Source organism: Danio aesculapii, chromosome 10 (genome assembly GCF_903798145.1).
Source record: "Danio aesculapii chromosome 10, fDanAes4.1, whole genome shotgun sequence".
NCBI lineage: Eukaryota > Metazoa > Chordata > Actinopteri > Cypriniformes > Danionidae > Danio > Danio aesculapii.
In genome coordinates, this window is record NC_079444.1 from 20,304,193 (window position 1) to 20,319,777 (window position 15,585).

At 36.0% G+C, this 15,585-nt stretch overlaps 1 protein-coding gene across 2 annotated transcripts; it reads right to left on the minus strand.

Annotated features, from left to right (window-relative positions):
- Positions 1–270: 270 nt before the first annotated feature.
- loxa (lysyl oxidase a) lies at positions 271–15,375 on the minus strand. Of its 2 annotated transcripts, XM_056466639.1 has the most exons (8): positions 15,286–15,375; positions 14,537–15,192; positions 13,421–13,529; positions 12,826–12,963; positions 5,127–5,283; positions 1,051–1,146; positions 851–966; positions 271–765 (listed from the first exon to the last, which is right to left on the minus strand). In XM_056466639.1, exons 2-8 carry the CDS (start codon positions 15,138–15,140, stop codon positions 759–761), a joined length of 1,227 nt encoding a protein of 408 aa, XP_056322614.1. In that variant the 5' UTR covers positions 15,141–15,192; positions 15,286–15,375; the 3' UTR covers positions 271–758. The 2 variants fall into 2 exon arrangements, with proteins under 2 accessions (XP_056322614.1, XP_056322613.1); XM_056466638.1 differs by having other exon boundaries at positions 14,537–15,350.
- Positions 15,376–15,585: the final 210 nt, after the last annotated feature.

Consider the following 15,585-nt stretch of genomic DNA (forward strand, 5'->3'; position numbering starts at 1 on the left):
ATAAGTAGGGTGGAGAAATGATGGCAGAATTAAATTTTTTGGATGAACTATCCCTTTAAGCAAAATAAGCTTAGCCACACATCTCCAACCATTAGTTTGCTGCAAGTGAATGATGAGAGAAGGAGCTCAAAAATAACCCCCCTGCCCTTTACTCAATATTCAAAAATACATCATTGTACTGGAATAAAAGTCTGCAGCAACTATAATGATTTACAGTGTTACTTAACACAGTGTGAGAGTGCAGAGTCAGAATAAGTCAAAGTCATTAAATAAGGCTAAGTGTGAAGTTATTTATTCAAGTAATTTTCATTTCATATATAAAAGGTGTTGCAGTAATATGAGCATCTGTATATAAATATCTACTTCGAATACACAACTAAAGCAACGCTCTAGCACACTAAAGCATGTTTTAAGTAAAAAACCCTAGTCTGAAGGTTTCATTTTGTTAACATAATTTTTTAGTCAGAGAGGATGATGCTGAATAATTTGAGGAATGTGTGGTGTCCCTGCAAACTGGCAATAATAACCACATTTTGCATAGAATTTCCATAGCAAAAACAACAACAAAGCATGAATAATGCAATTTACAAACTGTATTTATGCTTCGAGATTTCATATCGTGTGGTATAGTCAACATTAAAATGCCCTGCTGATCATTGGCTCTCACAAACAGTCCATTCGTCTGTTCACTTTGTCTCAGTTTTTGTTTTTGTCTGACTTAAATCATCCCACTTTCCATTGGATCCTTCACCATATACTTAATATCTGAAATAAAACAAACACATTTATAACATTTAACTACAGTACATGCAGTCAAAGTAGTCATTCAGAATATTTCAAACATACTTACTGCGATATATGACATCCAGATACATATGCATAGTTTCCAGTGTAACGTACATCACAGCGCACAACATTGTTACTGTAGTCCGACTCCGGCACCTGGTAACTGGGATTAACACTAACCTAAACCAGACAGCAGGTTTTAACTCAGGCATATATATTGGATATTTCTTAAATACGCTAACTTGTTTGATTACGGTCATATACCTTGAGGATGTAGTTTCCTGGTTTCACATCAGTAATATCTATCCATTGGCAGTCAATGTCAGCATTGTATGTGTCGTAACAACCTGGACTCAAACCCTAGAACAACAAAAACAGAAGGAGTTTAAGTAAAGGTAAATGGTAAAGGTGTGTTATGTTATGTACACTTACAATATTTATTTATTTATTTATTTATTTATTTATTTATTTATTTATTTATTTATTCATTTATTTGACATGGACATCACAATTACACTGGATGACCAAATGCATTTGTTTAAGTGTTTTAGCAGACTTGCTTATTCTCAACACCTGTCCACAGGATATTAAATGTAAATATAATAAATACATATACACAACATTATAATTCTTTACATGAAATTATTGAAGGCAAAAGCAAAGGCGGCATGATCAAACAAACTAACAGTAGATTATTTGCGCAAACCCTGCTCTTTTGTTTTTAACCACTTTTTAAGAATACTACTAAAAATATTTATATTACTTTCTAATTTTAGGCTAACGAGTAAATCATCTTTCCACAATTTGGCTCCCTTAACAGAGAAAACAGATTGACCAAATGAGGTCTAACACTTTGGCACTAGACAGTCACCATTAGCAGTTGCTCGTGTGACTCTGTGAGAAGTTTGATGCCTACTGATATGTTTGATATGTACATATCTTGTGTGGTAAGATTATGGGATCAAATATGCTTCATTAAGGCCATTTATTCCATGCAGTATACAGTAGGCTGCGTACCATAGCATGCACATTCTTCACAAACAATGATCCCACAATGCATTGTGAGGCCATCCAAGGGGGTGGACATTGTGAAGAAAGATGAATAGATTTGCATATTACACCCAATATTGAGAAGTTTTATTAAAACACAGAGAGAGAGAGAGAGAGAGAGAGAGAGAGAGAGAGAGAGAGAGAGAGAGAGAGAGAGAGAGAGAGAGAGAGTTTTCTTCTACTTTTTATGATGTACTTGTCTTAATATTAGTTATGGAACTTAAGAACAATAACAATAGAAGTCTATTAGCACATGGAGAAGTAAAACATGGTAAAGATATGTGATTTGACCATGTTTATATTATAATAAAAGTGTATTTTGTGTTTTTTTTTATTTGTTATACAAATTTACATACAGTTGACGTCAGAATTATTAGCCCCCCTGAATTATTCGCCCCTTGTTTATTTTTTCCCCAATTTCTTTTTAACTGAGAGAAGATTTTTTCAACACATTTCTAAACATAATAGTTTTAATAACTCATTTCTAATAACTGATTTATTTTATCTTTGTCTAGGCATGTGCCGGTATCACATTTTCATGCTGCGATTAATTGATTGAGCTTTTATCACGGTATACGGTATTATCACGATATTGTAATTTTACTAGAGAAACTGGTAAAAAAACACAAAAAACTTCAGTTTCGTCAACTTAGTAACTTTAATAACTTTTGAATTAACTAAAAGTACTTCAAACATTTAAATACAAATAAATATAAATAAAACAATACACAATATAAAAGTAAACTTGAGCAATTATATCAAAGTGAATGTGCAAAGGGAAACCATCTTCGATCAGCAATCCCTCTGCATTTTTTCGGTATTTTGAAGTGCCCGCGATAACAATATTGTGCATATTCATTACCGTGATTTATCGCATTACCGAATACCGGCACAAGCCTAGTCATGATGACATTAAATAATATTTTACTAGATATTTTTCAAGACATTTCTATACAGCTTAAAGTGACATTTAAAGGCTTAACTAGGTTAATTAGGTTAACTAGGCAGGTTAGAGTAATTAGGCAAGTTATTGTATAATGATGGTTTGTTCTGTAGACAATCGAAAAAAAAATATAGCTTAAAGGAGCTGATAATTTTGATCTGTTTTGATTAAAAACTGCTTTTATTCTAGCCAAAATAAAACAAATAAGACTTTCTCCAGAAGAAAAAATATTATCAGACATACTGTGAAAATTTCATTGCTCTGTTAAACATCATTTTAAAAATATTTAAAAAAAGAAAAAAAATCAAAGCGGGCTAATAATGCTGACTTTAGTTGTATGTATAACCAGCCTGACCTCACAAGCAAGGGTAACTATTTTACGTTTTGTCAGTTTAGTGCCTAGATCGTATGAAATCAGCTCAGTCATACGAAAATGTAAGATTTTTCAAAGGAGCCGTGGCCCCAAATCCCGCCCCTAAACCCAACCGTCATTGGGGGAAAAGCAAATCCTGCTAAACTGTACAAATGAGAATTCATCTGAATTAGCAACTAAATCAAAAAGTAACAAACTGTAATATAGCGTTGGTATAACTACGGTTTTACAAAAAAACACTGGTTAGTATAGAAAAACCATTACTAGTTTTTAGTTACTATAGTTAAACTACAATAAAAGATTTTACCTTTTGGTGGGGTGGAGGGTGTTGTAGTAAAACTATGGTTAATTTTCCAACAGCTAGAATCATACACGGGGCACCATGGTGGCTCAGTGGTTAGCACACTCGCCTCACAGCAAAGAAGGTCGCTGATTTGAGCCATGGCTGGTTCAGCTGGGGTTTCAGCTGGAGTTTGCATGTTCTCCCCATGTTTGCATTGTTTTCCTCTGGGTGCTCCGGTTTTCCCCCACAGTTCAAAGACATGCTATAGGTGAATTGAATAGTGTATGTGCGTGAATGTGAGAGTGTAAGGGTGTTTCCCAGTGATGGGTTGCCGTGAGTAAAACATATGCTGGATAAGTTGGTGGTTCATTCTGCTGTGGCGAAAATGTATCAATTAATCATACAGCATTATGTAGTTTTTTAAGTACAATGGTATCATCATCATATACCAGGGGTCACCAAACTTGTTCCTGGAGAGCCGGTGTCCTGCAGATTTTAGCTCCAACCCTAATCAAACACACCTGAATGAGCTAATCAAGGTCTTACTAGGTATACTTGAAACACCCAGCCAGGTGTGTTGAGGCAAGTTGGAGCTAAACCCTGCAGGGACACCGGCCCTCCAGGACCGAGATTGGTGACCCCTGTCATATACCATCATTGGACCATCATAGGATGAATATGATTTTTAAAGTCACTTACTTCTTGCATTATCTATATGATTCATAATCATGACAAGGGGTCTCATTTATTAACATGGCGTGTGCACAAAATGGGCGGAAATGTGTGAACTCCACTTCCCATGCAAAAGTTGTGATTAGGGATGCTCAAAATTACCCGATTAACCGCTAACCAAAAGGATGCTTTTAAACCGATCAATGGTATCAGTTGAACGGTTAAATGCTATTGATGGTATCAGTTAAACAACAGATATAGTTTGGATGATTTAGTGTACAATCAACAAACCAACCCTTTTCCATTTGGAAAATTACAGTTATTAATAGTTCTCATTAAAAAAATCCATTTTTAAAATAGCATTAATAATCAGACAAATTTCAATGATTCAGGCTACTTGATTTTTGCACAATGATAACTCCTCATCAAACTGAGGCTTTCATTTTATAGCTATATAAACTATAAAACATGTATGCAAACCAATGCAATACTATATGTACAAAAACTAAATTGTTATTTGCTATAGTAGCCTATACCCTTCTTAAAAAACATTTGCACCTTGTCGTTGTGCCTAATCTGACCGGTTAACGGTTAATATTCGGTTAACGAGCAGCAGTTGTCGGTTGAGAAAATTAACTGAAATGTGTTGTGATCTATAAAAAACACACTTGACAGGAGAATGTGCGCAGCTGTAAGTAAACTTTTAGTAAGCGCATCTAACGTAAATATTGACTTAACTGAACCACTTTATATCATCATATGACAAAACAATCATTAATAAATGAATGACTACTTATTCTGACGTACATACATTTTTGGGATGTTTTTATGCAGTTTTAAAAATGAAACCCCAGAGCAACATGTTGACCTACTTAAAATTTTTGGGCTTTTCATGTATTTGTTTTTTGGAGAAGTGCCAAGTGCCTTTTTTTACAGAAAAGCACCAATTTGCACTATTTTTAAAAAGTTCATTCATAGAAATATATACATGGGTAATTACTTTATTAAATGAGTGTGACCTGAGTGTGGGAGGTGCAGGCGTATCGTCGGTAGTAACCATAGTCGCAGGACGTGTCCTCCAGACAGAAACTGGCTTTGTGTCCCTCTGCTACTCTTCTGTGAGTCGTTGCATCCAGCAGATCATAATGACTGAACTCGTCCATGCTGTGGTAGTGCCTGGAGAGAGCGAAACAAATCACTTTTAGCTGGTGTATTTCATATTTGGACTAATTAATTAGACATGTGTTTTTGATGATTAAATTTCTTTTTACCCATTTCAGGTTCCAGTTTCTCAATTAAGTTTTAAAACGGTTTCATATATTAGCTCTTCAGGCAGAAAAATGTTGTGCAGAGTTTTTCCAAATGAGCTTCATGGCCAATTCGTGTGCAGGAATTTACAGCATCTCACCTTGGATAGTTTCAATGGAGCCAGTAAAGTTGTTAAAGGGACAAAACAATGATTTCATGATTTACTCATCCTCATACCATTTGAAACCTAAATGACTTTCTTTTCTCTGGCGACCACAAAATGAGAGGACAGATTTTCATTCGTTTTTGCCTGCAGTTGCAGTGGATCAGGATTTTTGAGCTGCAGAACTGTGGCTAAAGCAGCATGAAACCACCAGCGTTTCTTGGCCATATGATAGCTTTGTGTAAGGAAAAGACTAAAAAATCTAAATTTCCCCTCCAGTAAGCAGTTCTTTTAAAGTGCCCCTATTATGCCTTTAAAGGTTCCAATTTTAATATCTTTAAGGTTTCCTACAAAAGGTTTACAAGCATCCAAGGTTGAAAACACTTTTCTCATAAAATACACTTCATAATACCACATTTCTCAAAGGGTTTGTGCAAGGATTGAATCATTCTAAATCCCTCCCTTTTGCTTTGATTGGTCAGACAGCCCAGTCTGTTGTGATTGGTCGACTGCTTATATCATCATATTTGAGTTTAAGCTTTAGAGATTTTCTTAACCCCTTTAGATTTCTCTTTTCTAAATAATACTCTTAAAATTGATTGGTTAAATCTTAAAAATGACGAGTTTACTGTACATTTGAACTTTCCTGTAACTCCCAAGGAATTTTCTCTTGTTTTTTCTGCAATTAATTCTGATATTGTTTCCTTATTTAGAGATGTAACTTGGATTCGAATGCCCATAATCAGTCTAGCTGATACAATGTGTGGTAAAATTAGTTTTTCACAGTCTAAAAATAACAAATCTATTTGCTCTCTTTTTTTAAACCAAGTTGTTTCCAAACCTAGCTCTATTACCTATTAAGTGTAAAATTTAAAACAAAACAAAAAACTGTTTTACTTTGTTTTATAAGGAACTGAAAAATTACTTTTGTACTATTAAGCATAGTGCTAATAGAAAGGCCATTTGTGCTCTAGTTTCAACAATTTTGATTAATGTAAAGGTCCTGCTTGTTTGTAATTGAGAATTAGGAATTTTAAGAAATTAAGAAGTTTATCTAATTAATTAATTGTGTTTGTTTTATTTATTTTTTTGTGCTGTTATTATTATTTACCTTCTATCACCCTGGCATTATTTTGTTTGCTATATTGTCATGTATGTGTTGTTTAAAGCATAATAAAATATTTTACATAATAATTTTATTTAAAAAAATTCTTAGCCCTCAGTGGCTGAACACAATGATGATGCTATTCATTTTACCATATCAATTTGAGACTTGAAGGGATTATAACAAGGATTTTTGTAGAAGTCATGCTAGAATAAATGTTTTGTTTCTTCTCAGCAAGAGAACAAACCAACACAACACAAACCAATTTAAATATGCAAGACCATGCAAATGTTCAACAAATCTAGCAGAAGTTTCACTTATTTAGAAATGAAACTGGAATTGTCAATAACTCATTTCTGCAGTTCAGAATCAGATTTTTTTTCTTAAAGCATAGTATATGAATCATACACTTTGATCATTTCATTCACAAACAGCAGTGTGCAAATTACAGGCAGGTTTGACCAGAAAACCTGTAAAAACCACTTGATCCCCCTGGAGAACATCAAAGAAAGATGTGGGGGGGGGGGGGACTCTGCCCAAATAGTGGGACATAATTTGCTCTGATCTCTATTGTAAAAGTCAATCCTGCATTTAATGATGCAGGAATACAAAACTGCCACCATTTGTTTTATATTAAAGAAAAGTGGTAAAATAGCCACATGCATGTCGGTAGGTCAGAATACACTCAATATTCCTTAAAATACATACACTCCCCTCTCCGTATGCGCCAGACACTTTCTTATCAACGCTTCATGTTTCTGGAAAAATATTATACAATTCTTAGTGTGAGTGGGCTTGACAAAGGAAACTTTCTTATCGACACCCCATACTTTTTGGAAAACATTGTGTAATTCTGAATGTGAACTGAAACATTTATAAGCAACACACAGACTAACACTACCTAATTCACACGCTGTAGACAGCTAAATTACACACTACATAAAAGGAATTATCAGAAAAAATAGCACTGATCCATTGAGTTTCCCCTTCTCAGTTACTGATCAGAGTCTTTGGGCTCTATTTTAATGGCACAAAGTCTAAAGCACATGGCGCAAACGCATTAGGGCTTGTCCGAATCCACTTTTGCTATTTTAAGGATGGAAAGTAAGCCACGGTGCATGGTCTAACAGGGTTGTGCTTATTCTCTTAATGAGTTCTGGGTGTGTTTTGAGAAAACATGCATTAAACTAATCAGAGACTCATCTCCTATTCCCTTTAGGAGTTACATGGCGGACTTTGTAAGTGGAAAAACTGAATGCTTTACTAGCAAGAAAACAGTTAAACAGACCATCTGCAGCACAAGGATAAAGAATGAGCCTCCTTAATTCGGCCTCTTTACTTTCTCTTTACTTTACTTTTACTCTTTACTTTACTCCTTTACTTTCGTGGATAAGGAAACAGTGCACTCCACTTAAGACATCCATCAGCCTACATATTTAATTTCATTTGTTAAGCACAAAGATTTGTTTCAAAACTATTTCTAAATTCTCGTCTAATTTCAAGCAAACTTAGAGTTATATCCAAACACACGTCCATTTCTCATGCCCGATATGGTGACTTATACGTCTCCAAAACCCGACAGGTGGACAAATCTAAACTTGTTTTTATTAAAACAAATCTAAATATGAATATAATAAATAATACTGCTGATAATAATAACATTATGCAAATGCAAATTGTCATAAATAAACTGTAAAAGCCCCCGAACATGAACAAGGCATGGAAGCAGTGGTTTTATTTGTAGAAATAGAGTGTTTTAAGCAATGTGGACTGCATAGGACTATTTTGACCTGCATAGGCACACGTCTTGCACCTTATTGTGTATGATAGGGCCCCTTAAGTTGAACTAAATGAATCTGATTTGTGAAAAAAATTGTTCAGATTTATCAACAAATGTTTTAGACTGCTTCTGTGAACTAGATATTTTAGATCATGAAATGAATCAATGATTGACATATCCTCTCGATTTATACACAAATCAGACACTGCAAACTGTTTACAGACTTTTTATGGTGTTTTACCTCATTTTTGAAGCTCAAGGCTCCATTCTTTGTCATTTGGAAAAAGTAGCCTGTGTTTTCTCTAAATGCCTTCTTTTATATTCCACAGAATAAAGTCATACTGGCTCTGAGTGAGTAATCAACTTCAAAACGGTTATTTCTAGTTAAATGACTCCTTGAAACCAAGTGGAAAACTGCAACACTGCCAAAAATCATTTCATATTGTGTTATTAGATGATTCAGTTGTCTGAACTTAAGAACATTTTGTGCAATGAAAAATAAAAAAATAACAGACAGAATACTCAAAAAACAATACAACACTTCCAATAAATGCAGGTCAGCACACAGACCTTACGCCCCATTTACGTGCAAGACCTAAAGTCATTGTATTCACTGGAGCTCGTCCAAATGTACGCCATAGTTGGTGGTGAAACACGGCTTACTTCAACACAAAACTATGCAGTGAGCCGTTACTGAGTCAACTTAAGTAAAGGCAGCAGTAGTGGGCCTCTGCTAAGTGTTTTCATTTAGACAAGAATACAGACCTTTTCCCTTCTAAAAACAGCACCAGAAACAACATTCAAAGCATGATAAACCCACAAGTAAGCTTTGCAGTCTTGCTTTTAGTGAAGGAATTCAGTTTATTGCATCATGTCTGCTGCCTTTAAAATTCTTAAGGGGATAGTTCACTCAAAAATTTTAATATGCTGACAATTTACTCACTATCAGGTCATACAGGAGATATAGGGGAACTTTTTCTCAGTAGAACATTCAAGAAGATTTTTAGCTGAAATTGTGATCCTTGGTGATTCATAAACTTGAAGTTCAAAAACCATATACAGGCAAAACAAAATTAATACCTGATGAAACATTAATGTCTTATTAAAGGAAACATTCAGTCTGTTTAAGAAACTGGACTTTCTCAAAATGTAAAACTTTAATTTACACAAAATAGTGTGATTTCGAAGTTGGTAAGGTATTATTTTGTATCAACAAGCTTGTGCTTTTGTGAAAGCGCACATGATTGTACGTTATGCTGTAAATTAAAGGTATTGATTCAGCAAATAATGTTTCTTACACGTACACAATAAGTATGTTTACATGGACACCAATAATCTGATTTTAATATGATCAAGACAATACTCTAATTAAGAGTTTACCATGTAAACAGCCATTTTTGATTACCTTAATCCGACTAAAGTCATAATCGGACAAAACAAAAATCGAATTAAGACATGTGGAGTGTGCCGATTTTAGTCACATTATTGAAGTGCAACACAGACATGTAAACACCATAATCAAACTATCAAACTAATACCTTTGTGTAGGATTCTCGCCACATTTTGCGATAGGATATTCCATACACACATGGCTGTTTGACACTATTCTCTGCACCTACCGAGTCAGTGAAGGACCACAGACAATTGCGTCACGAAATGCGGAGGTGTTTTGTTCCGCATACGGCGTGCGATATCAAATTCCATTAAAATAAAACAACACTCTTCCAGCAGTTCATACTCGCATACAATATCTCGTTTGTCATAGGGGGCATGCATGAAATGTTCCTGAATGAAAGTGAAACTACCAAGCTGCAGTTAAAGTTGACTAATTTAAAATTAAACACCTGAAATTACATGAAACTCCAGAAGAAAATGTGAATAGCACGGTGACGCAATGACGTTAATCGAATTATGTGCTATAACATGTAAAACGGGTTCATGAAAGGAACATTTAAACGCAACTCATGTAAACATCTTAATCATGTTATTGTCTTATTCAGATTAAGGCAAATAATTCGATTACTGATGTCCATGTAAACGTAGTCAATGTTTCCTTTCATAAGACCTCAGTGTATCACAAGGAATTACAGGTTTTATACATCCTCATATCAGAACAAATGCCTTCAGTGGTTCAAGCGGAATATTATTAAGCTACAAGAACACTTTTGTGTGCACATAAAACAAAAAATACCAACTTTATTCAACAGTTTCTTCCACTGAGTGTCAGTATTGGCCATGTTATGCAATGTGGTAGACATTATAAGCTCTCTTCTCTTTTTGGGAAATCACTAGGAATAACAAACTGTAGTAAACGATCAAACTACTTGTCTATAGTCAATAATATAATAAGAAAAAAGTCTGCAACGTCAATCAACATGACAAGCTTTTTTATGGTAATAAACCATGGGTTGCCCAAACTTTTTCGTATAAAATGCCAAAAACCAAATATCATTGAGAGCCGTGGGCCGAAAGTTAAAGTTGTCATTGGTAATTTCCTAATTTATTTTCTAATGTTTAAAAATAAATCGAAAACATTATTTTAAATAGGCAAGGCAAGGCAAGTTTATTTATATAGCACATTTCATACACAGTGGCAATTCAAAGTGCTTTACATAAACAGGAATAAAAGAAACAAGTATAAGAAAAAAAAACAAATAATAAAAATGGTTAGAAAATAAATAAGCATAAAAACAGATAAAATGTGTTATAAAAGAATGAAATAGTATTAACTAATGCAGTATAAAATTAAATAATAACTTATTACAATATAAAACAATTTAGAACACAGTGGAGTTCAATGCTGAATACACTAGTCAAGCAGAATCTGCCTTTGCCTTTATTTGCTCACTGATGTCTTTGCATTGTCCTTTAACCGTCGAGGTGACAGAACATACATTTTTAGAAAAAACCTGACTTATTTACGTTTCATTGAAACATTTCATTTCAGTTGGTTTTTGTAGCTTAGCAATAAAACAAACAAACAAAAAGGGTTACGTTAAATTAAAAATTTGTCTCTAAACTATACTCATAATTCTCCCTCTCTTCACAAATGGGATGGCGGGCCAAATCAAAGGTTACAATGGGCCAACTTTGGCCCGTGGGCCCTAGTTTGGGAATCCCTGCTATAAACTAATGAAAGTGAATGAGACCTCAAATCTCAAGCCAATAAAGTTCCAATAGCTGTCCCCGCTCTTGACTCAAAAAATAAGGTCAGTAAAGGGAGCATGTTCATGAACACTGCGAAGTGACATACACTACACCCTCCTCCCATCAAATTTGCAAATTCTTCGGTTTAAAACAAAACCGAGGTGATATGTTAGCAGCGTCATGTGAACCTTTGCCGTATACCAGTGGTCTCAAACTCGATTCCTGAAAGGCCCCAGCTCTGCATAGTTTAGCTCTAACCACCTCCAACTCACACCTGCTAAATAGTCTATAGTAGTCATGAACACATAGATTAGTTGGATCAGCTGTGTTTTATTAGGGTTAGTGCAAATCCAGTTTGAGACCTATGCCGTATACTGACACTGAGAAGAAAATGTTGAAAACGTAGCTATTTTTGTTTCATGTGCATACAAAATTATTCTCGTAGCTTGATTATATTTTGGTTCTGGTCTGTTTTGAGGATGTGTTTATGAGATCCTTTAGGAGATTTGTGGTCCCCATTGCTGCCTATGGAGGATGAGAGAGCTCTCTGATTTCACCTAAAATATCTTAATTTGTAATCTAAATAGACAAACATCCAAACTTTCAGGGGTTTGAAATGATATGAGGGTGAGTATTTAATAACAGAATTTTAGTTTTTGGGTGGGGCGACACGGTGGCGCAGTGGTTAGCACTGTCGCCTCACAGCAAGGTTGCTGGTTTGTGTCCCATCTGGGTCAGCGGCTGGCATTTCTGTGTGGAGTTGGTATGTTCTCCCCGTGTTCGTGTGGGCTTACCCCACAGTCCAATGAAATGCGCTATAGGTGGATTGAATAAACTAAATTGGCCGTAGTGTATGTGTGCGAATGTGTGTATAGATGTTTCCCAGTACTGGGTTGCAGCTAGAAGGGCAATTATGGTGTTAAACATATGCTGGATAAGTTGGTGGTTCACTGTGGCGTCCCTGATGAATAAAGGGACTACGCCAAAGGAAAATGAATAAATGAATGAATGAATGAATGAATGAATGAATGAATGTTGTTGGGTGAACTAACCCTTTAAGCTGATGTTAATAGTGAAACTGATAAATAAACAACATAATCACACAAGTTTTACAACTTCTCACATAGTCCAAAATTTGCAGAAATGTTGAAGCCCCTACATAAAAAAACTGTGTGTGTGTTTTGTATTATGAATACAACTGTCAATCAGAAAACTTGTGTCAGATCAAATTGTGTCAAATCTGGGTGTCAATGAGAACATCAGAATCACACTTACTGATGGCAGCTGTGCCATTCCCAGGTGTAGCGCGGCCTGCTTGGAAGAAAGTCTGAGGTGCCTTGGTTCTTGACTCTCTGTGGAAACCTCAGCAACATACGCATGTCGTAGTCTCTCACGCTGGACCTGTAGGCAGTGCTGCGCAACAAAAACAGTCCAACGGTTACAAAATATCAGACATTCCTTGAGTTTCTCATTTTGTCCTAACAGCTTTCAGAAAGTGTATCTTGGCCCGGTGGCCACATTCAGGCGCACATGGAACAAGTACAGATGCACATTTCCAAAGCACTCCATTTACTGGACTAGACTTTTCTTGTGCGCCCCAGTAATGTGTTTCGCAGTCATGCATGTGATAATTTTTCCATGTAAACAGCTTTATGTGAAACCAATTTGTAGGGTTTCTCACTTCCAATCGTGGCTGGACTTAACTTTAATTCTTTTCCCTGAGCTGGTTTGAGTTATGGGATGTTCCTACCACATGGGTTTTAAATTGGTTCTCATGACTCATCCGTTACTCTCAGAGGAATGCAAACGTGCTTACTTTCTTTCTCTGGTTGCAACCACGCAGCAGAAATCTTGATTACAATCATTCTACCTTGCCAAGCAGTTTTCCTCAGCGGCACATCTGAGGTTGTACATCGGGACTCTTTGCACGTAGGTGGACGCTTGGATGTAGTATGGGTCTCCCACAAGATCAGGCAAACCTAAGAAACACTGCAATGTTTTATTAAAGGATAAAAGAATATGCACAGATCTGTATGAAATGTCTAAAACCCATTTGATGCAGACTACCCTGACCAGCAAACCAACGTAACCTGTTTTTTCCTCTGTGGAATAATGTCATTATTTCAAGCTAACACTTTCAATTACATTAAAAACACGCAATTATGCAGCTGAAATTCGAGAGCTGGATCCAATGCACCATGCACTTTTATTTTTGAGCGACACCAGTGATTTTGCTGTCACACTTGGTATCAAAACACACTTCAGTTTTTAATGTACACTGCTATAGTTTTCAACTAGCCATACATTATGATTTTTGTAGCTTGATTTGACAGAAGTTGGACAATAAAATAGTTGATTTAGCAAAACTTTTTTAAACCACAACTATTTCGACTGAACTCTCACATAATTTAATCATTTTTATTACCTGGAAAGTTGCCATTTTTTGGTCTTTTAATTGAACATTCTTAATCCACAATAATTATGCAAATTAATTTAAACTGTTATAAACAATTTAATAATTAAAATAAAGTTTTTTTTTAAGTTTTAGACAGTATAAATATTTAAGTATACAGTTTTTAGATAGACACACTCAAAAAATTACCTTTACTGCTTGTTCAAACTCCTTATTAAATATGAGTTGAAGCAACACAATTCTGACGTTTTTAGGGGGGAGAAACTTAATTTTTTTTATGTTCAATCCTCTTAAATTTGTTTAAAAAAATATGAAGTTAACTTAATCGATTTGTGTTGCGACAATTTCAAGGAATTGTATGGAACCCATCATTTTTTACAGTGCAGACAGACAGACAGACAGACAGACAGACAGATAGACAGATAGATAGATAGATAGATAGATAGATAGATAGATAGATAGATAGATAGATAGATAGATAGATAGATAGATAGATAGATAGATAGATAGATAGATAGATAGATAGATAGATAGATAGATAGATAGATAGATAGATAGGCAGGCTTTTTTTACCATTTTGGAAGTATCCTGTGCCGTATCCCGGTCGTTGTGCAGGACGAGGTCTCTCATACGTGTCGTAATAATTATAATACGGGTTGTCCGGGTCAATGGACTTGTATGGGTTGTAAGGATCATCTCCAACCATCACTTCATCGTCGCCCGCGGGTCTGTCGGTGGCGTTGACCGACCGCAGCGGGTCCGTGTGGTTCCTGCGCCCGTGAGCTCCTCTGGCGCGCGCTCCGTCACCTGACAGCCAGCGCGACGCTCCTCCGCGCGCACCGGTAGCTGACGGCACGCGCACGGACCCGCGGCTCTGAGAGGCTCGTGAAGGCGCTGAACCGTCGGTTCTCGTTGCCGCATCATCGTTGCGGACGATGGCTACCGGTCTGGCTTGTGTCTGCTCTTTGTTTCCGTCTCGTTTTAACGGCGGCTGATATTCCGAGCCTTGACTTAATATACTAAAGAGTTTGCCATTGTGCTGCCATTGTATGGTTTGTCTGAGAGCTGCTGCTCCAGTGTTGCCCTGGCGCTGAGTTTGACCAGTTTGTGCAATGCAGCTTAATAAACACACGTGCGCAAATGCGTAAATGAAGGTGTCAATTAAACTCATACTCATTTTTATGCTAAATTGGCTTGTCCAGTTCTTCTGTTTGCCGGCGTTCCAGTTTCTGAATTGGGGGAACAAAAAAACTGGGCTAAGTTGCGCTCTTTCATAAAGCTTGTTTAAAACGAACAATTAATTTAAATAAAGTGAGACTTACATAACGGAAAGGTGAGATCTCAGTGCGACCTCCTATTGCTCTGCACTTGGACTAACTGATGCACTAGGGGAAGAGGGAGGAGGAGCTGATTTTTAAAGTTTCTTGTTATACAAGCTCCGGTAACGGAAAAAAGGCCCGTTCTTGCGAAGCTGTAAAACGTGAGATTTGGCATGTTCAAAAGCAAGACGAAAACATGCGAAGAATTCAAAGGGGAATTATAAATGGATTTTTTACATCAGTGGGAAAAAAATATATGACTTTGTCCACACTGCAGTAGATTCATAGGCATATTATTGATTA

Bases quoted from the DNA above. Each gene is read 5' to 3' on its own strand.
- loxa (XM_056466639.1), bottom strand. From the start codon at position 15,140: ATGAGTATGAGTTTAATTGACACCTTCATTTACGCATTTGCGCACGTG. The intron at 5,284-12,825 runs GTAAGTGTGATT...CGCTCTCTCCAG, and splicing joins GAATGGCACAGCTGCCATCA to GCACTACCACAGCATGGACG. The intron at 967-1,050 runs GTATATGACCGT...TGTCTGGTTTAG, and splicing joins CAGGAAACTACATCCTCAAG to GTTAGTGTTAATCCCAGTTA.